Here is a 23,493-nt window from a genome sequence, read left to right on the forward strand (position 1 = left end):
GCAAATTTGCAACCATAGGGAGAGGATAGTATTCTGACCTGCATAGGGTAGCATGTCAATTTTAGCTAAATAGCCAGTATTGTTAAACGGATGATTTTAGTTTTAACTCAGGGTAAAGAAAATTTACTTTATTCGCAGTACATTTTCAAAATAAAACCAATGAGCTCCTTGATTCTCAGAATGGGAATATGGTTTGCTGCTGGGATATACCATAAAGAAAAACTGCAGATGATACTTGCTGAGGCTTAGAAGAGGCCCAGACACGAACTTGCAGCACTCCTGCTGTAAAAACCTGTTTTCCCAAAAAGAGTCAACCTGCACAATCCTGAAAGATGGGGGGAAAAGAGTATATATGTATCATCCTGTATTGTGATCTCTTTAAAGAAAAGAATTCTTGTCTTCGGAGGGGGTCCCAGATCACCCTGAAGCTGGACATTATAATAGGTTGAGTATCAAAGACAGATCATCTGTAGTTGGTGGTTGGAAAGTGCCCCCTCCCCTCCTAACTGGAGGGAATGGTGATCAGTGGAACCAGTGTACCATCGCATAGACAGGATTTCAGACAGTCAGTTACTTAAAAAGTACTTACAAGCTACAAGTACTAAAAAGCTGTAGTTGAAAACTGAAGGTAGAGAGGGAGAGGAGAGGCGCAAGGTCTCTCACGAATTCTTTCGTTAGTGCAAGGTGGCTGAACGCCACGATTTATCCTCGCCCCGTCCTGGTGGCCTCTGACGTCACCACCAGGGCACGGACATGTTTCTGGCGGTATTGCGCACATCCACACCCCTTGCGGCCGATGTGACGCCACACACTGGCTTGCAGAGGTACAAGTCTCCATGATGGAAAATCCACTGCTCCCAGGTCCGCATAGGGGACGGCCAAATGTTGCTCTGGTCCGCCCCTCAGCATTAGGGGTGTTTCCAAAAAAGGGAAAGGGTGGGAAAAAAAGGAGCTTCATCATAAAAACAGCTTATAGCTGAAAGCATCATTTAAACCTGGAGGTTTGAGAGCTGATAGATTATGAATCCATCGAGCTTCTTGCTGTAAGATGCAAAAGTATTGGTACCTATTGCACTGAAACTGTATCAAAATATCTAAAAACCTACCCTGAATTAACTTTTAGAAGATCCAGGTCACTTAAAGATAGTCTGGTCCACAGCCACCATCAATCTCTAAGTGACGTGGATCTTCTAAAAGTTATTTCAGGGTAGGTTTTTAGATATTTTGATACAGTTTCATCAGCAAGCAATAGGTACCAATACTTTTGCATTATACTACGGACTTGTTTTTGTTGTCCCGAGAAACGGGTAATCATTCTTACCCCCGCCTCGGGTTTTGGGGGTTTCCTACTTCGAGATTGTTGGTGGCTGTGGACCAGACTATCTAAGATGAAACAAAGGATTCCCCTAGGTGGACTTTTCCGGCACTTGCAAAGGCAAACAGGTGGGGTGTGTACAAAGTAAAGGGCATTTGTATATTGATAAAAGGTATAATTTTATTCGTATAGGAAAATACATCGAGTAAAAAGCAAGCAATAAATGTACATAGTAACACAATGAAAACTACATAGTAGCTATGATGAACAAAAAGCAATATATGATGAAAAAGCTCTTCTCAAGCCCGACGCGTTTCGGGGTACTACATATCTGTACGGTCCTTCTTCAGGGGCAAAATTAGGAGAGAAGGTTTCATCTATGCTAATTAGAAAGGGAATGGAAAAGAGAAGGTCAGGTGATTGGTCAAACCTTAGATAATATTATATGGGAGATTGGGATGATCAAATGATCACCTACTTGAAAATGCGATTAATTGCTTGTGAAGGTTTATAAAAACAAACAGGGCACAAAAGGGGGACGGGATATAGCAATACGTATATGTATTATAGCCAGTATGGATCTAAATATATAGATGGTGAGATGTGCAGGGTGGTAGGCTGCAGTCACCGTGGGGAGGTATGACAGTACTCCCGTCCCGCCCAACCCGGGCGCGTGCAAGCCAGAGCGGCGTGCTGAGGTCACAGGAAGGCGTCTCTGGAAGATAAGAAAATATAGAAAGGACCCTAGGAGAGGGTCCAAAAAGTATAGGTAGAGAGGAGGGGGTAATTGCATAGATATGTAAATAGATCAGAATGAAATTAATAATGCTAAAAGTATAGGGCATCGTGTGTTTATAATTACAATGCATAAAATAAGGACTAAGAAAGGACTAATAAAAGGGGGGATCCAAATCGCCCTATATTATAACGGCGGAGTACAACTGTGTATATATATGGGAAACAATCCAACATAGTATATACTAAGAGTAGGTACACAGTTACAAGCCCCAGAGTAAATGTAATATGTATGCATGCTGAAAAAGTATAGAGTAACCAGTGGGAAAGTACTATTGAAAGCATGACCATAGTATATACATAGTAAGTAGTTCAAATGTAGTGTTACAGAGCCTGTTATAATATGTATAAAATAAACAGCAAAGCCCAGAGTCAGAGCAGGCTTAAGGTGAGAAATGTATGGTTAATACAACAGAGTGGAGGAGTAATGAATGTATCTGAGATTGAAGTGCTAAAGTAGAAGGAAAACAAATGATTAAGAAGTCATACCTTAGATGGAGATAAGAGTGTAAAACCGCCACCTCACAGCCAAACATCCAGCAAGTGTAGTGTCCTGCTGGGAAGTGAGAGGGGCTGGTAGATATAGTGCTCAATCAGCTGGCGTCAGAATGAGGCACAGCTGTTTTGTGAGCAGGCGTAGGCAGACACGTGCTGTATTGACCCCCCGAGGCGGGGGTGCGCGGCGCCGCCGTCACGGCGTTTGGAACAGCGTCGCGCACACCCGCCCCACCGGCACGGAAGTACCACTCTGGCGGACTGCGCATGCCCGCCGGAGTGGCAACATGGGGGCAGTGGGCGTAAGATGGAGAACGCCCAGATACCTCCCTAAGCGCCGCCCAAGAAAATCTTGTGGCGGCTTTCCGTGCCGGGCAGCCGCTCTGGCCACCAGCGCCCCGGGGGGGGCGGGGAAAGGGAGATTGTGTCACAGAGGATGGTACAAGAAAAAACATATGAGGAGTCACATACCAAAAAAGGTGGAGTGGCTAGTAGTAAATCATGGATGTTTCTATATCTCCCAACGTGCAAAAACAACCTATACCAAATCAAAATAAATAAGTACTGGCCGAATGAGCAGGGGGCTAAAATATTATTTGAGAAATGGGATTATAAATTGATACCTGGGACAGTGAACATTACCTTATACAGTGGGACACTCATTGACAGCAAAAGAGCTTTTAAACTTTAGGGAGCAAACAAGTACAAATAACAATAGAACATGTATAACGGATATGAGTACATGATGGTTAAAAGGAATGGCGGACATGAATACATCATATACAAAACAGTATAAGGGCCAAAAAAGGGAACAAAACAAGAAGGGAAGGGATTTTTGGACTGATTAGTTATACAAGGGAAAATGACCAGGCTGATTGTGCGTCAAAATACATGGTCCCCTGTGGTACCAACTGAAAACTGTATAGGGAAAAAAAAAAAAAAAAAGGGGGGGGGGGAAAGGGGTGAAGGGAACGGAAAGAGGGGAGGGGGGAGCATGTATATGGCAGACATGCAGCCTGGTGTACACAATAATCAAAGACAGACAATTGCCACAAATCAATGAATTATCAAGATAACATAATTGGAAGTGACCGTGAAAAGTGACCCTACTTCTCCATACCTCCGGAATTGAAGCCTTGTAGGAAGGGTTTAAAACAAACCGCTTCATTGAGGCCTGGGGGTATAGTGGCCTTAAGTAAGTGGATCCATTTGAGTTCTCTTTGGAGTAGGGTTTTATTCCAGTCACCCCCTCTGGGGTTAGGGTGTATGCGGTCCAGAATTAAAAATTTGATGGAGGGAAATTTGCCTCCATGTACCAGTGTTACATGTCGGCCGAGGGGTAAATCGGGGTCAGCTGTTTTCATAGCCACGATGTGCCTGTAGGCTCGTCGCCAAAATTCAAGCTTGGTCTTTCCTATATAGAAGCAGCCGCAGTTGCACTGGAGTAGATAAACCACTCCAGTGGTTCTGCAGTTTGCGAAGTGTTTGGGGAAGAAAGGTTTACCGTTTGGGAGAGTCGGGTTTTTTTGGGTAAGCATGTAGCCACAATAGTGGCATGAGCCACAGGCAAAGGTGCCCCTGTATTTACAGTGGATTGTCGATGGTCTGAACTCACTTTTGGTGATCTGGTCACCAATGGAGGTAGCTCTTTTAAAGGTGAAGTAGGGCTTTTCTGGGACTAGGTGGCCTAGACTGGGGTCTAGGGCCAATAGATGCCAATATTTTTCAATTATTTTTTTGGTTTGGCGATGTTGTTGATGGTATGTTGTAATGATACTAAGCGGGTAAGAATCTTTTTGTTGTTTGGTAGAATGAAGAAGTGTTTGCCTAGGTTTACTATTGGCTTTACGAAAGGCTCTTTTGAGGGACTTATGAGAGTAGCCACGTAGTAGTAGTCTGTCTCGGAGGGCAGCAGCCTCTGTGAGGAAGTTACTGTTGTCTGTACAGTTGCGCTTAATCCTGATGTATTGGGAGTAAGGGATGGAGTCAGTCAGGGGTTTGGGGTGAAAACTAGCAGCATGCAATATGGTATTGCCGGCAGTACTTTTTCTAAACAATTTGGTGGAAAGTTTTCCCTGTCCATCCTTAAAAATCTCAATATCCAGGAAAGTTACATGGGTATTGTCAAAGGACATGGTAAATGTAAGATTAAAATCATTCTTGTTCATCCGAAATATGAACTGCTCGAGTACATCCAAGGGACCCTCCCACACGACAAAAATGTCGTCTATGTATCGATACCACGTTTGAATGTGGTTAGTATATTGAGTGAGGTTCTCATCTGAAAAGAGGGCTTTCTCCCACTCCCCCAGGTACAGGTTAGCGTACGACGGGGCACAACAAGTCCCCATCGCCACTCCCTGCACCTGGAGGTAGTGGGAGCCAAGGAAGGTAAAAACGTTGTGGGTGAGGATGCACTCGAGCAGTTCAATGATGAATTCATTATAACTAGAAACAGAATGCGCTTGTCTCTGAAGTCATGTCTGATTGCTGCCAAACCCAATACATGAGGGATGGAGCTATAAAGAGTCTCCACGTCAATAGTGATGAGTAGAGCTCGATCCGAAATAAAGAGATGGTCCAGGATTTGTAACAAATGGCTAGTGTCCTTCACATAGGATGGTAGAGACACCACGAGGGGTCTAAGGTGTTCGTCAATAAGTTTGCTGGCATTTTCACTAATAGAGCCCACACCGGAGATAATCGGTCTGCCCGGTGGGTCTTTGAGATTCTTGTGCACTTTGGGGAGTGCATAAAACGTAGGGGTTTTGGGAAAATTATTTCTTACAAAGGTCCAGGTAGCCTTACTAATAGTGTGGTTAAGAAAAGCAGAGTCAACCAATGCGTAAAATTCTTTGTTATACTTCTCAACAATGGAGGCCGGCATACGACGATACCAGTCTGCATTGTTGAGAATTTTGCTGCACATCTTAATGTAGTGGTTGTTGTCCAGCACCACAACATTCCCACCCTTATCAGAGGGTTTTATGGTAATAGTATCATTAGCCTTAAGGGAGTTAAGTGCCTCTAGTTCTTTTGGGTTTAGGTTAAGGGGTTCCTGTTGTTTTGTTCTCAGTTTCTCCAGATCATTGTTGACCAATTTGAGAAATGTTGCTGCATTCGGGCATGTGCTCGGTGGTGGGCACAGGTCCAATTTTTTTTCTTTAGTTTGGAGACACTCGGGTGCGGGTAAGCGTCTGGGTCGTCTATTTGTTGAAGGATACGTGAGAGGTCAATCTGATCTATCAGATCTGATGTATCGCTCTCCTCCAATAGTGCAACCAGCTGGTCAAGAGCTCGATTTTCCTGAGGGGTGACAGTAGTTGTGGCATCATGTTTCTGATAAAGTTTCCTAAGGATTAGTTTCCGGATAAAAAGTTGGAGATCCTTGTAAAATTCGAATTTGTCCAGTCTATGGTCTGGGCAAAAATTCAGTCCTTTTTTCAGGATGGAAATTTCGTTGATGGTGAGAGGATGGGAGGATAAATTAATAATGCTTAAATCATCATCCAAATGTGTACAAATGTTGGGAGGAGAATTTATAGTGTTAATTGTGTATAAGTGTTGAGGTTTGGTGGGGGTGGTTTTAAGCCAGCCAACACTAGATCTAAAAAAGAAGAATCATTGCGGCTGGGCTCATGTACATTGCTAGTGTTTTGCGAAGGGAGAGGTGGATGTGCCTGTGCAGAGTGATTGGACAGAGGTCCTTTCGTGGTATTGTCAGGATGTGCAGTGGGAAGGGGGTTAGGCTTCTTTTCTATACTAGATTTTTTAGGCTTCTGATCTGGAGTGGGATCGCCAGAAAGTTGGCGTTTAGTGCCAACGGAAGATTTGGCCTTAGGGGTAATAAGTGGGGGAATATGTGACGAAGATTTATTAGGAGGGGGATTTTGGGATGTGTAGTAATTCCTGGTTGTCCTATTGTTCTGGTTCCATTTATAGGCCTTTCCGGCCTCGAATGCATTTTTATCCCTGTGAAATTTAGAATTTTTTTTTTTTTTTTTTTTAATCAAAATATTTTTGTTAAAGGATTCAAGGTGAATTTTGAGTTTGTTCTCTTTGGTGGAGACTGAGGGATGTGCCTGAAATGTCTTTAAAAGTTCGCAAATCCTAGTAATTTCAATATCCAATACTGAAGATCTTTTTGTATATTCGTCAATGAGTATCTGCATAAGGTTACGTGAGCATGTCTGTAGGGCATTCTCCCATGTGGATCTAAAAGTTGCATCCAGATCCTCCAATGTGGGGAAGATCTGGATGCGGAGACCCAACGGGTTAATGTTGCTCTTCATATATTCTTGAAAAGACCTGATGTGCCAAAAAAATGATGACTTTTTTTCTAAGTTTTTGGCAAGTTTAAAGAATAGGGAGGAAATCTCGGCTTCAGTTCGATCAGTGTCGCCGAATTTGTCTAAGTAATGTTGCATCAAGGTTTCCCAATCCTGACCCAGAAATATATTCTCGAAGTGGGGAATCTCCGTTTCAGATGTCATTGTTTAAGAATGCGCAGTCCGCCGGAGTGGTACTTCCGTGCCGGTGGGGCGGGTGTGCGCGACGCTGTTCCAAACGCCGTGACGTCCGCGCATGCGCGGTTGGGGCGGCGCCGCGCACCCCCGCCTCGGGGGGTCAATACAGCACGTCTCTGCCTACGCCTGCTCACAAAACAGCTGTGCCTCATTCTGACGCCAGCTGATTGAGCACTATATCTACCAGCCCCTCTCACTTCCCAGCAGGACACTACACTTGCTGGATGTTTGGCTGCGAGGTGGCGGTTTTACACTCTTATCTCCATCTAAGGTATGACTTCTTAATCATTTGTTTTCCTTCTACTTTAGCACTTCAATCTCAGATACATTCATTACTCCTCCACTCTGTTGTATTAACCATACATTTCTCACCTTAAGCCTGCTCTGACTCTGGGCTTTGCTGTTTATTTTATACATATTATAACAGGCCCTGTAACACTACATTTGAACTACTTACTATGTATATACTATGGTCATGCTTTCAATAGTACTTTCCCACTGGTTACTCTATACTTTTTCAGCATGAATACATATTACATTTACTCTGGGGCTTGTAACTGTGTACCTACTCTTAGTATATACTATGTTGGATTGTTTCCCATATATATACACAGTTGTACTCCGCCGTTATAATATAGGGCGATTTGGATCCCCCCTTTTATTAGTCCTTTCTTAGTCCTTATTTTATGCATTGTAATTATAAACACACGATGCCCTATACTTTTAACATTATTAATTTCATTCTGATCTATTTACATATCTATGCAATTACCCCCTCCTCTCTACCTATACTTTTTGGACCCTCTCCTAAGGTCCTTTCTATATTTTCTTATCTTCCAGAGACGCCTTCCTGTGACCTCAGCACGCCGCTCTGGCTTGCACGCGCCCGGGTTGGGCGGGACGGGAGTACTGTCATACCTCCCCACGGTGACTGCAGCCTACCACCCTGCACATCTCACCATCTATATATTTAGATCCATACTGGCTATAATACATATACGTATTGCTATATCCCGTCCCCCTTTTGTGCCCTGTTTGTTTTTATAAACCTTCACAAGCAATTAATCGCATTTTCAGGTAGGTGATCATTTGATCATCCCAATCTCCCATATAATATTATCTAAGGTTTGACCAATCACCTGACCTTCTCTTTTCCATTCCCTTTCTAATTAGCATAGATGAAACCTTCTCTCCTAATTTTGCCCCTGAAGAAGGACCGTACAGATATGTAGTACCCCGAAACGCGTCGGGCTTGAGAAGAGCTTTTTCATCATATATTGCTTTTTGTTCATCATAGCTACTATGTAGTTTTCATTGTGTTACTATGTACATTTATTGCTTGCTTTTTACTCGATGTATTTTCCTATACGAATAAAATTATACCTTTTATCAATATACAAATGCCCTTTACTTTGTACACACCCCACCTGTTTGCCTTTGCAAGTGCCGGAAAAGTCCACCTAGGGGGAACCCTTTGTTTTGTATTCATAGATTATTGGACGTGGCACGGCTCCCTCTCCTAAAATAGTTGGTCATCCCCCCCTTTTTTCTGCTCAGACTATCTAAGATGGGAGGTCAGAACAAACGCAAGGGAACCTATCCTTGTAACAAATGCAACTTTGCAAGTACATTCATGAAGCTCAGTAGATCACATTGCCCAATGGACATATTTACAGACCGCGATTTCTGGCCAACTGTCAATCGGTGGGGGTGGTTTACATCATGATATGCGACTGCGGTGCATATTATGTGGAGAAAACAAAGAGGCTATTTTTCCACCATATTCGTGACCAAGGGGTGTGGACGTGCGCGATACCGCCGAAAAGACGTCCGCTCCCTGATGGTGATGTCAGACGCCACCAGGACAGGGATAGGATAAATCGTGGCATTCAGCCACCGTGCACTGACGGAGGATTCGTGAGAGAGAGGGAGAGCTTGAGCCTCTCCTCTCCCTCTCTACCTTCAGTTTTCAACTACAGCTTTTTAGTACGTTTAAGTACTTTGTACGTAACTGTGACTGTCTGAAATCCTGTCTATGCGATGGTGCACTGGGGTCCACTGATCACCTTTCCAACCACCAACTACAGATGATCTGTCTTTTGATACTTACCTATAATGTTGTTGTCCAGCTCCAGGGTGATTTGGAACCCCCGCCCCTTTTCGGTCTTTTTTTCCGTTTATATTGCAAAAAATAAAAACCGCAGAGGCAATCAAATACCATCAAAAGAAATCTCTATTTGTGGGGAAAAAAAGAGCAAATTTGGGTACAGCATTGTATGACAGTGCAATTACCAGTTAAAGCAGCGCAGTGCTAAATTGTAAAAAGTGCTCCAGTCATTGAGCAGCCAAATCCTCCGGGGCTGAACTGGTTAAAGTGGTTGGTTGTAAACCCACAAAAAAAAAAACCCTGCAAGACAAAGGCATAGCATACTAGCTCATTTTGAAATACCTTCGTGTACGGGGACCCCCGCAGCAGTCACCGTACACTGCTCCGGCCGGCGACATCGCTCCCGGAGTTTCTTCCAGGTATTGCGGGCTCCGGCGCTGTGATCTGCCAGAGCCACGATGACGTCACTCCCATGCATGCTGAAGCAACGACACGAACAAGCCATTGCTTCATTGCGCATGTGCTGATGACGTCAGGGGATATCTCCTAAACCGTGCAGGTTTAGAAGATATCTGGGGTAGCTACAGGTAAGCCTTATTATAGGCTTACCTGTAGTAAAAAGTGGATTGTAAGGGTTTACAACCACTTTAAGGCCCAGAATGATTGCTTTAACGTGTGCAAAAGCAGCTCTCATAGAAAAAGAATAATGTATTTTACATTATATTAAGGGAAGATTTTATGGTTAAAGGGGTTGTAAAGGTAAAAATTTTTTCACCTTAATGCATTGGCTCGCGCTGCTGTCAATCACATCCGATGACGCGGCGCGCCGGGGGGCGGGGCCGAGTGATACAGTGAGCGGCTATAGCCGCCGGCTGTATCAGGGGAGCGCACCCGCAAGAACTAACCACCATGCGAGGGAGCTCGCATTAAGGTGGATAGTTCTTGCGGGGAGGAGCTGAAACAGCCCCCGAGGGACCCCAGAAGAGCAGGTTCTGGGCCACTCTGTGCAGAACAAGCTGCACAGTGAAGGTAAGTATGACATGTTAGTTATTTAAAAAAAAAAATAAAATTACCTTTACAACCCTTTTAAATAACAGACATCAGAAATGCCTGAGACTGCTGCTGGTTGCCTCCATCTTGGTTGTGATGTCAGCAGCCCCAGCTGTAACATTCCCTTTGCTCCTCCCTGAGAAGCAACGTGCATAAAAAGTTAGGGAAGTGAGGTACAGAATAGCTGGGCCAGCAAAGAGAATAATTAGACCCTGAAAAGAAGAGAAGGCTATGACATGCTAGGAGTGAGATGGCTGTTCTAGGGAACGAAATATTTAATAGTATGTATTGTCTGTTTCTGTTATATATTGATTCTTGTATTCTTGTGTTCACAGCTGCTCTTTGCCGCCGAGCTGCTCCTCTGGGTCCTCTTCCTAATGAGCAGTTTGAAGGTAAAGACCTGGAATCTCTCAAGAAATATCGCAGCTTTAAACGGTATAAAAGAGTAGCTGAAGCAGAAATGAACAAACCAGTCTGGTGGAAGACATACAGACAGTATCTGCAGCCGACAGATGGTAATGTATTAAAGCAGATGCTCATTTCCAGTTGAACTATGCTGCTGTCACACCTACACTTTTATTAAGGTCCAACTGAACATTCCTGATTTATTAGTGTAATGCAGTCAGGCTGCATATACATTAATAAATATAGGGCTTTTTTTAACAGTAAGTGGTGCAGCAAGAGCTTTATTACCTTGTACTTTATTATATCTTTTCATGTGACAACACCGATGTAAAGTAGTGAGTGTACAGCTTGTATAACCGTATAAATATGCTGTCCCCTCAAATTAACACACAGCCATTATTGTCTAAACCGCTGGCAACAAAAGTGAGTACACCCCTAAGTGAAAATGTCCAAATTGGGCCCAAAGTGTCAATATTTTGTGTGGCCACCATTATTTTCCAGCACTGCCTTAACCCTCTTGGGCATGGAGTTCATCAGAGCTTCACAGGTTGCCACTGGAGTCCTCTGCCACTTCTCCATGACGACATCATGGAGCTGGTGGATATTAGAGACCTTGCGCTCCTCCACCTTCTGTTTGAGGATGCCCCACAGATGCTTAATAGGGTTTAGGTCTGGAGACATGCTTGGCCAGTCCATCAGCTTCTTTAGCAAGGCAGTGGTTGTCTTGGAGGTGTGTTTGGGGTCATTATCATGTTGGAATACTGCCCTGCGGCCCAGTCTCTGAAGGGAGGGGGATCATGCTCTGCTTCAGTATGTCACAGTACATGTTGTCATTAATGGTTCCCTCAATGAACTGTAGCTCCCCAGTGTCGGAAGCACTCATGCAGCCCCAGACCATGACACTTCCACCACCATGCTTGACTGTAGGCAAGACACACTTGTCTTTGTAATCCTCACCTGGTTGCCGCCACACACGCTTGACACCATCTGAACCAAATAAGTTTATCTTGGTCTCAGACCACAGAACATCGTTCCAGTAATCCATGTTCTTGGTCTGCTTGTCTTCAGCAAACTGTTTGCAGGCTTTCTTGTGCATCATCTTTAGAAGAGATTTCCTTCTGGGATGACAGCCATGCAGACCAATTTGATGCAGTGTATTCAACTTCTGCAGCAATGCTGGCAGCACTGGTATGTCTATTTCCCAAAGACAACCTCTGGATATGACGCTGAGCATGTGCACTTCTTTGGTCGGCCAAGGCGAGGCCTGTTCTGAGTGGAACCTGCCCTGTTAAACCTCTGTATGGCCTTGGCCACCGTGCTGCAGCTCAGTTTCAGGGTGTTGCCAATCTTATAGCCTAGGGCCATCTTAATGTAGAGCAACAATTCTTTTTTCTTTATTGTACATCATGGGACACAGAGCCTTAGTTATTAACTTAGTGGGTATATAGGCACCTTCAGGTGATGGACACTGGTATACCCAATACAAGAAGTTCACTCCCTATATAACCCCTCCTCCTTCCAGGAGTACTCAGTTTTTTCGCCAGTGTCTAAGGTGTTGGTCCCGAGTGAAGATGTGCTCTGAAGAACTCCAAGCTGGAGGGATTCCATGCTGGATTTAAACAGCCTCCATAGACCAGATCCATCCAAAGTGCCACTAAGGCCAAGGTGGATGGTACCCGGGCCTTGCATGGAAGAACAAGGTTTTGCCTGTAACATCTCTTTGTAGGGCTGGACCCCAGGATCCAGGACTTTTTTGGTAATGCTACATTACCTAAAGTTTTCCTGAGGGGTGCTATACAGGTCCAAGGCAGTGGACCCCCTATAATAGGGACCAAGTCCTTGAAGGTTTGCTAACGCAGCCTGCCGTGATGGGTGAAGTTTGGATCTGTCTGTTATAGCAGTATCCTGTAGCTAGGAAAAAGTAAGGGAAGAAGCCTAGGAACTGTAAAAAGTCTACCTATACTTTTTTTCTTGCATAAGTAAAATGTCATGCCTAAAGTCTCCACTAGAGGGAGTAAATGCATACCTTAGTACGTTGCTTCTCAGTCAGCTCAGAAGTCCCAGCTAAACGGCACGTGTGTGTGGTCTCAAAAGCCAGGGGGGTTCCTCATCCTGAACATTTTCCCCCTGGGGGAGGGAGGTACAACTGTAGCTTGTATTCCCCCCTTGGGGGGTGCGGCGGCAGCAGCAGCTTTTTTCATTTAGAATTTATTTCTATTCCCCACAGAAGGTTTTTTAAAACTTCCCGCTGCCCAGCCCTCCCTTGCCTCCCCTCTCGCTCAAGGAGCATGTCAGCGAACTAGGGCTGATTAAAAACAGAGGGGGGGGACGTTGATTGACAGAGGGGGCGTGGCTAAGGTGCAGCGCCGTGTGCAGGACGTAAGTACACGAGGAGCACACTGGGCAGGCGCTGGGGACAGAGACAGACGCTCACAGCTGCAGCGGACACACAAGGACACAAGAGCGCTGGGGGCACGTAAGGGATGCAGGCGTTTCCAGTACAGGAAATAACATTGTAACAACTAAAGCTGAATTTTATTAGCGTTGTCTTTAGCTAAACTATTTTGCTCAGGGAGTTGTGCATTTACTTGTTGCCTCTGTTTTTGTGTTCAGCGCTATGGTTCCCAACACCCCAAAGGTACCAAAAATTCTACCCCTAGGAGCTGGGAACTCCAGTCGTGTCTCCACACTGTCATTCTCGCTTGAGATACCAGATATGGCAAGCCAGGGTGAGTCATTGGGACCAATTGGTGGTGCAACTGCTTCTCACATTTCAGCCCCTGTATACGTGACTGAAAATGCGTTTTCCTCCACCCTGCAGGGCCTGGAAGGAAAATTAGCGACTTTAATCGCATCCGCTATCCAAAAGGATAGGAAGCGTGTTAGATCCCCCTCCCCCACCCTAGACCCCTTACCAAGGGAACAGTGGGTAGAGGATGAGGTTTACCCTCAGGTGATCAGGAAGAAAGGCAAACCGATTACTCCTCTGCGGAGGAAACAACGGTAGATGAACCTTTTTCAGCCCCACAATCCGAGAAATTGCTGGTACAATCTCTTAGAGAGATGGTTCGTGCCTCTTTCAAGCTACCTCTAGCAGAGTCAGCTGATAGTTTTGTTTCTTCTTAGGTTCCTTAAAACCTTCACAGCCTTTTTTTCTTGTGTTTCCTGTACATGCTTTATTACAAAAGCTTATTTATACTGAATGGGATCACCCAGATAAACATTTTCTCCCTCCAAAGAGATGCACAGCACTCTATCCCAATGGAGGAGAAATTCACCACAAGATGGAAGGTACCAGAAGTTGATGCGATTTCCAGTGTGAATAATAATCTAACTTGTCCAGCAGACAATGCGCACATGCTTAAAGATCCAACTGATAAAAGATTGGAATTTCTGTTAAAATACTTTTTTTTTTTTTTTTTTTTTTTTTTTTTTTTTTCTTTGACCGGTGCAGTTACTCAGCCTGCAGTTGCGGCAATAGGCATCTGTCAGTCCCTAAGGGACCAGTTTAGACAGGCCCTTAAAGAGGTCCCTGCAAAACAGGCCCGCGATTTGGCCGAACTACCAAGGGCGCTATGTTTTGCCATAGACTCCATGAAAGACTATTCACCAGGCGTCCCGCCTTGCGTTTTGTGCTAGAACACATGCGTAGGACCCTGTGGTTAAAAAAATTGGTCATCCGGAGCACCTTGCAAAAGGCTTCTGGCTAGTTCCCCTTTTCATGAGGATCGACTATTTGGGGAGGATTTGGACAAATACATCCAAACGATTTCTAGTGGCAAGAGTACTCTTTTGCCAGTCAAAAGAAAGTATAAACGTCCTTAATTTAAATGGACTCTTTCCCCTGCGCCAGGGGCATCCGCCTCTAGGCAGTGGCGACGGCCTCCACCGTCAGACTCTAGAGGAAAGCCTCAGGGTTAGGCCCAGGCACAGAAGAAGACCTGGGGCCGGAAATCTGCAAAGCAGAATACTAAAGCCTCATTATGAAGAGGCGCCAGAGTGGGGGGAAGACTTCTTCAATACTCAGAAGTCTGGCAAGAGCGACTTTAATCGCATCCGCTATCCAAAAGGATAGGAAGCATGTTAGATCCCCCTCCCCCACCTCAGACCCCTTATCAAGGGAACAGTGGGTAGAGGATGAGGGGTTACCCTCAGATGATCAGGAAAAAGGGAAAACCGATTACTCCTCTGCGAAGGAAACAACGGTAGATGAACCTTTTTCAGCCTCGCAATCTGTTTCAGGCATTAGACCGATTACTAGCTCAGGGGGTGATCATACAGATCCCCACAGAAGAGCAGGGTTTGGGGTTTAATTCAAACCTCTTTACGGTACCAAAACCGAATGGAGATGTCAGACCCACTCTAGATCTAAAGAATCTAAATCAGTTCCTGAAGATCCGCTCCTTTCGCATGGAGTCGATCAGGTCAGTAGTTTCTATCCTACAAGGAGGAGAATTTCTGGCATCTATCGACATCAGGGATGCATATTTGCATGTCCCTATATTTCCTGCTCACCAAAGGTTTCTGCGATTCAAAGTAGAACAGCAGCACTTTCAGTTTGTAGCCTTGCCCTCAAGCATCAACATTCGTGTTTGGTCAAAGGGTACTCACAAGATATCCGTTCCACTATCATGACAATAGTACACAGTGGGGGTGTGGGGAGATGGGTTCCCACGTCCATAAGTCCACTATATAGGAATACCATTCAAAACGGGTCCAGAGTAATATAGATTGATTGAAAAGTAAAAATATATACAATGGAGCCTTGGCTGTATATGGGGCTTATCCTAGTGTCACCAGGTAGGACAGCAGGTCAGGACTCACGAGAACCGCGAAACAAGGGCATGGAAGATGCAGATCTAAAGGGTAAAAAAGGAGGAAAAATGGATGTGTGTATATATACCATTGGTGAATACACATATGAGTATGCACCCCAAAATCAAAAAAGGGGAGAATTAGTCGCATTTGCTTTACTTTATTTGCGTTTAAAAGAATTTATACTGTATATATTACCATCATACTGTTGTGTCAGGAAGGTCTAACTCACTATGTAAATAGCATTTGTCCCGTCTTTTTGTTTACTAGATTTTTGTTTTCATTATGATCAGTATGACGCTGTACAGATGTCTATCCCATGTCCTTCTAGTCCGAGTACTTTGCAAACCTCTCACCAAAAGTATATAACTAATTTTGTTTTTTTCCGTTAGAAATTTTATTTTTATTTTTTCATTTCTAATTCACATTTGAGCTGGCTGGGCTTAGATTGCTGTTCCTGACTGTCCTCGTTGGATGGCTTGTTGGTACTCCCTGACACGGGGGAGCCTCCGTTTCCTTCTTTTTTTCACGGAGACGGAGGCAACCTTTTTGACAACGCACACGCGCGTGCACCCGATCTTTGGTCCCACGCCTGCACACTAGGCTTTTTTCATCCTTGCCCTGTTGCGCTGCCCTCTCTCCATGTCGGCGGCCTCCGACGTCTGACATCATCGCGCTTGTTTGCGCGGTGACGCCACGCTGGCCGGGGAACCATGAATGGTCGATGCTGCAGTTATCTACACACAGCTGTGTCTCTGTGTGTGTGGTTGGCGCTCTCACTCACTATTAAATTTTTACTCCCCTCTCCTGGGTTTAATTACATCTAGTGTGCACAATTGGACGCCCTCTCACTCCTCCACTCCCACTACATTGACTATTTAACTCAGGTAAGCTCAGTACACTTCTGCTACATAGCTGCGATGAGCTTTGCTCCTGCACCATTGTCAGTGAACTGCCCAGGTAAGGTCTGCTATTCACCTTTTTTACAATAACAAGTATATGGGGATCCTTTTCTTGTGGTATCTCCCATCCACTATTATTTAGTATCTGTATACCCATCTGGCCATAATTTAGTTCTTTTATTACCTTCTCCTGATTTCATTTGAGAGGCGTCTTTTCTCCCCTTTTTGATTCTGGGGTGCATACTCATATGTGTATTCACCGATGGTATATATACATATCCATTTTTCCTCCTTTTTTTCCCTTTAGATCTGCATCTTCCATGCCCTTGTTTGGCGGTTCTCGTGAGTCCTGACCTGCTGTCCTACCTGGTGACCCTAGGATAAGCCCCATATACTGCCAAGGCTCCATTGTATATATTTTTACTTTTCAATCAATCTATATTACTCTGGACTCGTTTTTGAATGGTATTCCTATGTAGTGGACCTATGGACGTGGGAACCCATCTCCCCACACCCCTGCTGTGTACTATTGTCATGATAGTGGAACGGATGTCTTGTGAGTACCCTTTGACCCAACAGGAATGTTGATGCTTTTTTCTGCCCCTCTGAAGTAAAAAAAACTCTGTCCCTTTTTCACTGTATATGCTATTGTTCACATAAATGTGAAATATATTTACTCATATATATGTATGTATATATTTTTGTTTTGTCCTGATAGAAATGCAACAATCTGCTTTACCGAAACCCCTGAAGAAGGAAGTACATATCATAAAAAGAAATTAATCTTTTTGTGTTTTTCTGAAACATGTAGGGTTTATGTTGCAGCTCCAATTTGCCTTTGGTCATTTGGTTTGCCTCAACTTGTGGCTGCTGCAGCATTCTGGCAGTTTTATCTTGACATTACTGTTCCCTTTGCACTAATGTTTTTAGATGTTAGTATGTTTTTGTATACTGAATAAAATTTTCCATTTTTTTAAAAAAAGTTACCTTATTTGTACCTAAAATTCATTGATCCTTGTTAGCCTACTGCCCACAATATCCCCTTTGGGGCATTCTGGTCTTCTTGTTCTCTTCATTCAGGGATGTGGCAGAGACCCCTAGGATCAGCTCTTTAGTGGTTCCTTATTTATTCTTTCAATTCTGACAAGGAAGCTGGTGTTCTTGATTGCTATATCCTCAGCACGGTGGGTTTCGGAATTGGCTGCTCTTTCTTGTAAAGAGCCATACTTGATTATTCATGAGGACAGAGTGGTGTTACGCCCTCGTCCAGATTTTTTGCCAAAAGTAGTCTCAGGTTTTCACCTGAACCAAGATATTGTCCTGCCATTGTTTTTTTCCAAAACCATGTTCCAGGGAAGAAAAGTCACTACATTGTCTTGATGTTTTGAGAGCGGTCAAAGTCTATTTAAAGACTGCTCAGATTGGGAAGACTGATGTCTTATTTCTTCTGCCAGAGGGTCCTAAGAAAGGACAGGCAGCATCGAAATCCACTGTCGCTAAGTGGATTTGGCAAGTTTTATAATTCAGACTAATGATTTAAGGGATAAGATTCCCCCTTTTCAAGTCAAAGCGCACTCTACCAGGTCGGTTAGTGCTTCTTGGGCAGTGCGTCACCAGGCCTCCATGGCTCAGATCTGCAAGGCCGCAACTTGGTCTTCAGTACATACATTCACCAAATTTTTTCAAGTGGATGTAAGGAGGTATGAGGATATCGCCTTCGGGCGCAGTGTGCTGCAGGCAGCAGTATAAGTCCTCAAATCTGGGGGTACCCTGCGGGTTGTCTCTCCCTCCCCCCAAATAACATTTCTATGGGACGTCCCATTAAGTTAATAACTAAGGCTCTGTGTCCCATGATGTACGATAAGGAAAACATGAGTACTGAGGAGAACTGAGTACTCCTGGAAGGAGGAGGGGTTATATAGGGAGTGAACTTCCTGTATTGGGTATACCAGTGTCCATCACCTGAAGGTGCCTATATACCCATTAAGTTAATAACTAAGGCTCTGTGTCCCATGATGTACTCCAAGAAAAGGATTTTACAGGTAAGCTGTTATAAAAACACTATTTTTCCCTTAACGTCTTTCAGGACAGCACTTGAGAGAGTGACTTCTGCCCTTGCCAATAGGAACACCTCTTCCACCAAATTTTAAAAGGGGGCTCCTTTCCACATTGCCAGTTTTTGTGTTTCCTCCAGAGGGAACACTTCGTAGGGAAGTCAGGGCTCTTAGGTGCTGTCCTGAAAGCCCAGGTTTCTCCAAGCGTCTTTCAGGACAGCCCATGAGACCTTGGGCTCCTCCTACCAGGACAGGAAACACGTCACCCCAACCAGATAAAAGGGCGGTCCTCCAGGCCCATGTCAGTTATTTGTGTTTCCTCCGGACGGGGGGGTAACATGTTCCTGGAACCTGCTTCCATAGGCCTTATAAGCAGGGGCTTTGTATGGCTATTTTCTGGGGCATATCTCTTACCTTTTCCTCTGCCAGAAGCAGCACACCGCTGGGGAGGTTGGCTGTGCTGCTGTTCCCTGTTCTCAGTGCCTGGAGAGGGCCAGGACCGGTGTGAGGTCGGGCCCCCTAGCGCAGTGCATTGCACTATAGCTCAGCTGAGCATTAGTTGTCCTTCCCTGCCAACAGCATGGCTGATCTGAACAGGGAATGGAGGAAGCCGCAGCGCTCGAGGGGGCGGAGCTATTGCGCTCCAAGCTGGCCCACAGGAAGTGCCTGGAGAGGGTTACTTCCGGGGCATATGACGTCATCATCGGGCGCCGGAGACGAGGTTCCAGTCTCTATAAACGGCGCAAACAGAGAACGCTGGCTGCTAGTGTTTCTTGGTGTAAAGCAGCCAGGGTGTGGACGACCAAGAGGGGCAGAATGGATCCTCCTGCAGTACCTGCACAGGCAGCGGATGTGGTTCCCAACACCAGCACCTCACAGGTAAGCCTGGGGTGTTCTGTCACCACCTTGCTATCCCTGTGAGTGTTCCCTCCCCCCACTGTAGTAGTTGGGTGTAAGGGGACACATTTCCTCCCTCCTGCACGTGGTGTTACAGAGCGATTGGGTGGCTTTAATTACATTGTGGGTCATTTATTTTGTCTTGCAGACCAAGACTCAGGACAAGGCCTTACTACTTCTACATGCTTACTTCTGTTAGGGATGAGCTTGCGTCCACCTTCAGTTCTTTTAGAACGCTTATTGACAAGCTCCAGCAGAGAGTCTGTCTTCACTGAAGGCGTCAGTCAGCACTCCGCAGCGGGCAGAGAGTGAGGACTCTGAGGCTGAGGTCAGATCTACCCGTTCTTCTCTGAAAGAATCAGGGTCAGATACAGAGCCCAGGGATAGAGAATCCACTCGAGGCTCAAGATTTAAGTTATCTGTTGAGGATGTAGATGACTTATTAAAGGCTATCTATACTACCCTTGAATTAAAAGAGGAAGAGGTTCAGTTATCCAAACATGATCTTATGTATAAAGGATTGCATAAGAGAAAATCTAGAGTTTTTCCAGTTCATAGTTCTTTGGTTGATACTATTAAACTGGAATGGGATAATCCTGAGAGAAAACCATTCTTCTCTAGTAACCTAAAAAGGAGGTTTCCTTTTGATGAGGACACTGCACAGCCTTGGAATAAGAATCCCAAGTTAGACGCATCTCTTTCAAAGGTTTAAAAAAACTCGGACCTAGCGTTCGATGATATGGGCACACTTAAGGATCCGATGGACAAGAGGGGGGATATCCTTCTCCACAGAGCCTGGGACTCAGCGGTTGGAAACCTGAAACCAGCTCTGGCTTCCACTTGTGTGGCCAGAAATCTGGAGGTTTGGTTGACTCAGAATCAGTCACATCTGTCAGCAGGTACCTCCAGAGAGCAAATTTTAAAGTCTTTTCCTCTCCTATTTCAGGCAGTAGGTTTTTTTGGCAGATTCTTCCGTTCAGTCGGTAAGAATGTCGGCCAGGACTTCGGCTCTAGTGAACTCGGCCAGGAGAAGTCTTTGGCTTAAGACCTGGTCAGGGGACTCGCCCTCCAAGTTGCGCCTTTGTGGCCTTCCTTTAACTGGCGATCATTTATTTGGCCCAGGTCTATAGGAGGCACTGGAGCGCACGGCTGATAAGAAAAAAGCGTTTCCAGAGAAAAAGAGAGTTCCGACAGCCAGAAAATTTTTTCGTGGCCAAAGCAGGCAACAGAGTCCTAGATTCAAAACCAAAAGATATATACTGCGCTATCCCTTAAAGTGTTCAGTAAACAAAAACCAAAAAACCTGTGTCTGTGAAAGACTCAAAAAAGTGTTAGTGCTGCTGCAACCCTAAATGTGAGACAACCTCCATTACAAAATACTATACAAAGAAAGGCTGCGCTGCTGTGAATAAGTGAGTGTGGTCAAAAACCATTTAAATGACCATAACATATACATACACAAATTACCATAAATACGTGACATATAGGATTACTTCTTTTGTATATGTGCAATCAGACATCAAATATGTTGAACAAGGTCCATACAAAAACGTTCCTTTTTTTTTTTTTTTTTTTTTTTTTTTTTTTTTTAAATGTCTTTCACCAGTAAAAGAATGAAAAGGCATCAATAATATTGATATAAAACACCACTCTTCTGTTGATGTGAAGCATGCACTGTTGTCACCCTGGAGAATGTGATAATAGGGAAATTCCTCCACCAAACAAAACGATCTGCCCCTTACCAGATATTTAGATCTCTTGTTTAAGGAGATCGTATATGCAGGTGGCTGTGTCCCCCAGCCATAGGGTCTTTATCAAAAATAAGGCTCCTAGGGTCTCTACTCAGGGGGTCCGCTGGATGTTAAGCTGGCACTCAAATCCCAAGAATGAAAGAAAAAGCTCCATAGCGTAATACTAACATTTATTGGTAAAAAAATCATACAAAAATGCACTTACAATGTTGTAGAATTAAAATCGCGTGTGTACACAAACAATGCCGGCCGGCTCACAGCTGCTGCCCGTCGCTTCCGGGATCAGCGGTGAATGGTGGTGACGTCAGCACGTCGCTCCTCCCTACGCCGTTTCGACAAACTTGGAAGACGACAAGTTTGTCGAAACGGCGTAGGGAGGAGCGACGTGTATGGCGTAGAGAGGAACGTTTTTGTATGGACCTTGTTCAACATATTTGATGTCTGATTGCACATATACAAAAGAAGTAATCCTATATGTCACGTATTTATGGTAATTTGTGTATGTATATGTTATGGTCATTTAAATGGTTTTTGACCACACTCACTTATTCACAGCAGCGCAGCCTTTCTTTGTATAACAGAGTCCTAGAGAAAAGGACAGCAGGCCGAAAAAGCATTGGACTGGGCACAAAGGCAGAGGAAAAGGGGGAGTGCTGTTTAACCCTCCTCAACAGCCCGCCAAGCCACAGTGACTTGTGTTCCCAGGTGGGAGGGAGATTGAGGGCCTTCATCCCACAGTGGGCAGCAGTCACTCTGAGCCCCTTCATCCTGGACCTAGTGACCAACGGGCTGGAGTTTGTTCACCAACCACCAGAACGTTTGTTAGTCACATTTCCTCCTCAAGATCAGGAGAAAGCGAGGGCTCTGGGTCTCCAGATCGGAGACTTATTAGATCAAAAAGTCCTGATTCCTGTTCCTCAGTTGGAGCAGGTGATTCTATTCCCATGTATTTATGGTCAGAAAGCCGGCAGGAAAGTTTCGACTTATCCTGAATCTCCGGACCTTAAACAAGTCCATCAGATACAAGCATTTCCGTATGGAGACGGTTTTTACAATCAAAAACCTACTATACCCAAACTGCTTTATGGCCACGTTGGACTTAAGGGATGCCTATCTTCACATCCCTATCCATCCAGCCTTCCAAAAGTTTTTGAGATTGGCAGTGAAGACTGGTATGGGGACCCGACATTTTCAATTTCAAGCCCTCCCTTTCGGTCTTTCCTCAGCCCCGCGCATCTTTACGAAGGTGTTGGGGGAAGCGCTGGCTCCGCTAAGGTTAAAGGCGATAACTGTTGTCCCTTACTTGGACGACCTCCTGATAGTGGCAAAATCATACCAAAGGCTGTTGGAGGATCTCCAGGCTGTACAGGACTTCTTACAGTCCCTAGGCTGGCTGATAAACAAAGAAAAATCGTCCTTGATTCCGGCCCAGAAAGTAACTTATCTGGGTTATGATTTTTGCTCAATGAACCAAAGAGCTTTTCTTCCTCAGGAGAAGATTACCAAGGTGTTCCAGACTATGTCAGCATTGCAGACCAACCTGTCTCTCTGAGACAGGTGTCAAGGGCAGTGGGTCTTATGACCTCATGTTTTCCCGCAGTACCATGGGCGAGACTCCGTCAGCGTCCGTTACAAATGTTTCTTTTAAGAAACTGGGACGGGGGACGTAAGGTCCCTGGAGTCAAGGATCCGGCTTCCCGACAGGATAAAAAGAAGCCTGTAGTGGTGGAGAGCTGGAGGTCTCCCATGGTCCTTTCCCATTCCCCGAAGGATTACCACAGATGCGAGTTCCTGGGGATGGGGGGCCCACCTCAGCAGTGCAGTAGCACAGGGAGAGTGGTCCCCAAAGGAGGCAAGGGCCTCATCCAATCAAAGAGAGCTGCTTGCAATCCAGAGAGCCCTACAGTCTTTTCAGATGGAGATCAGGGGTCACAACCTCCAAATTCTGTCGGACAATATTTCGACAATCGCGTATATCAACAAGCAGGGAGGCACGAGAAGCCGGAGGCTTCAGTCCATTGCCCAGGAGATCCTTTCATGGGCAGAGGGGAATCTAGCTTCTATTTCTGCTGTACACCTGAAGGGGGCAAACCATTGCCTGGCAGATTATCTCAGCCGTTACAGGATAGACCGAGACAACTGGTCCCTTCATCCCGAATGCAGTCCCTTCATCCCGTAGCGGATTTGTTCGCAAACCGAAACAACCACAAGACGGAGATATTCTTTTCCATGAACCCAGCAGACCAAGCCTTGGGGATCGATGCTCTGTCAAACCCGTGGCCTACAGGCCTATGTTATGCCTTCCCGCCAATCAGACTTATTCCAGAAGTCCTCCGAAAGTTTCTGCTGGAAGAGACAGATCTGATTCTAATTGCCCCATT

The 23,493-nt window shown here is 45.0% G+C and overlaps 1 protein-coding gene across 2 annotated transcripts in view; it reads left to right on the forward strand.

The window, feature by feature from the left end:
- MRPL38 (mitochondrial ribosomal protein L38) overlaps window positions 1-23,493 on the forward strand; it is an 80,808-nt gene that overhangs the window by 19,150 nt on the left and 38,165 nt on the right. For both annotated transcript variants that reach the window (XM_073608233.1, XM_073608232.1), the window contains exon 2: window positions 10,624-10,803. In XM_073608233.1, the coding sequence (XP_073464334.1) occupies window positions 10,749-10,803 (55 nt within the window). In that variant the 5' untranslated portion in view covers window positions 10,624-10,748. The remainder of the gene's footprint in view (window positions 1-10,623; window positions 10,804-23,493) is intronic.

The sequence above is a fragment of the Aquarana catesbeiana genome, linkage group LG12 (genome assembly GCF_042186555.1).
Source record: "Aquarana catesbeiana isolate 2022-GZ linkage group LG12, ASM4218655v1, whole genome shotgun sequence".
Lineage (NCBI taxonomy): Eukaryota > Metazoa > Chordata > Amphibia > Anura > Ranidae > Aquarana > Aquarana catesbeiana.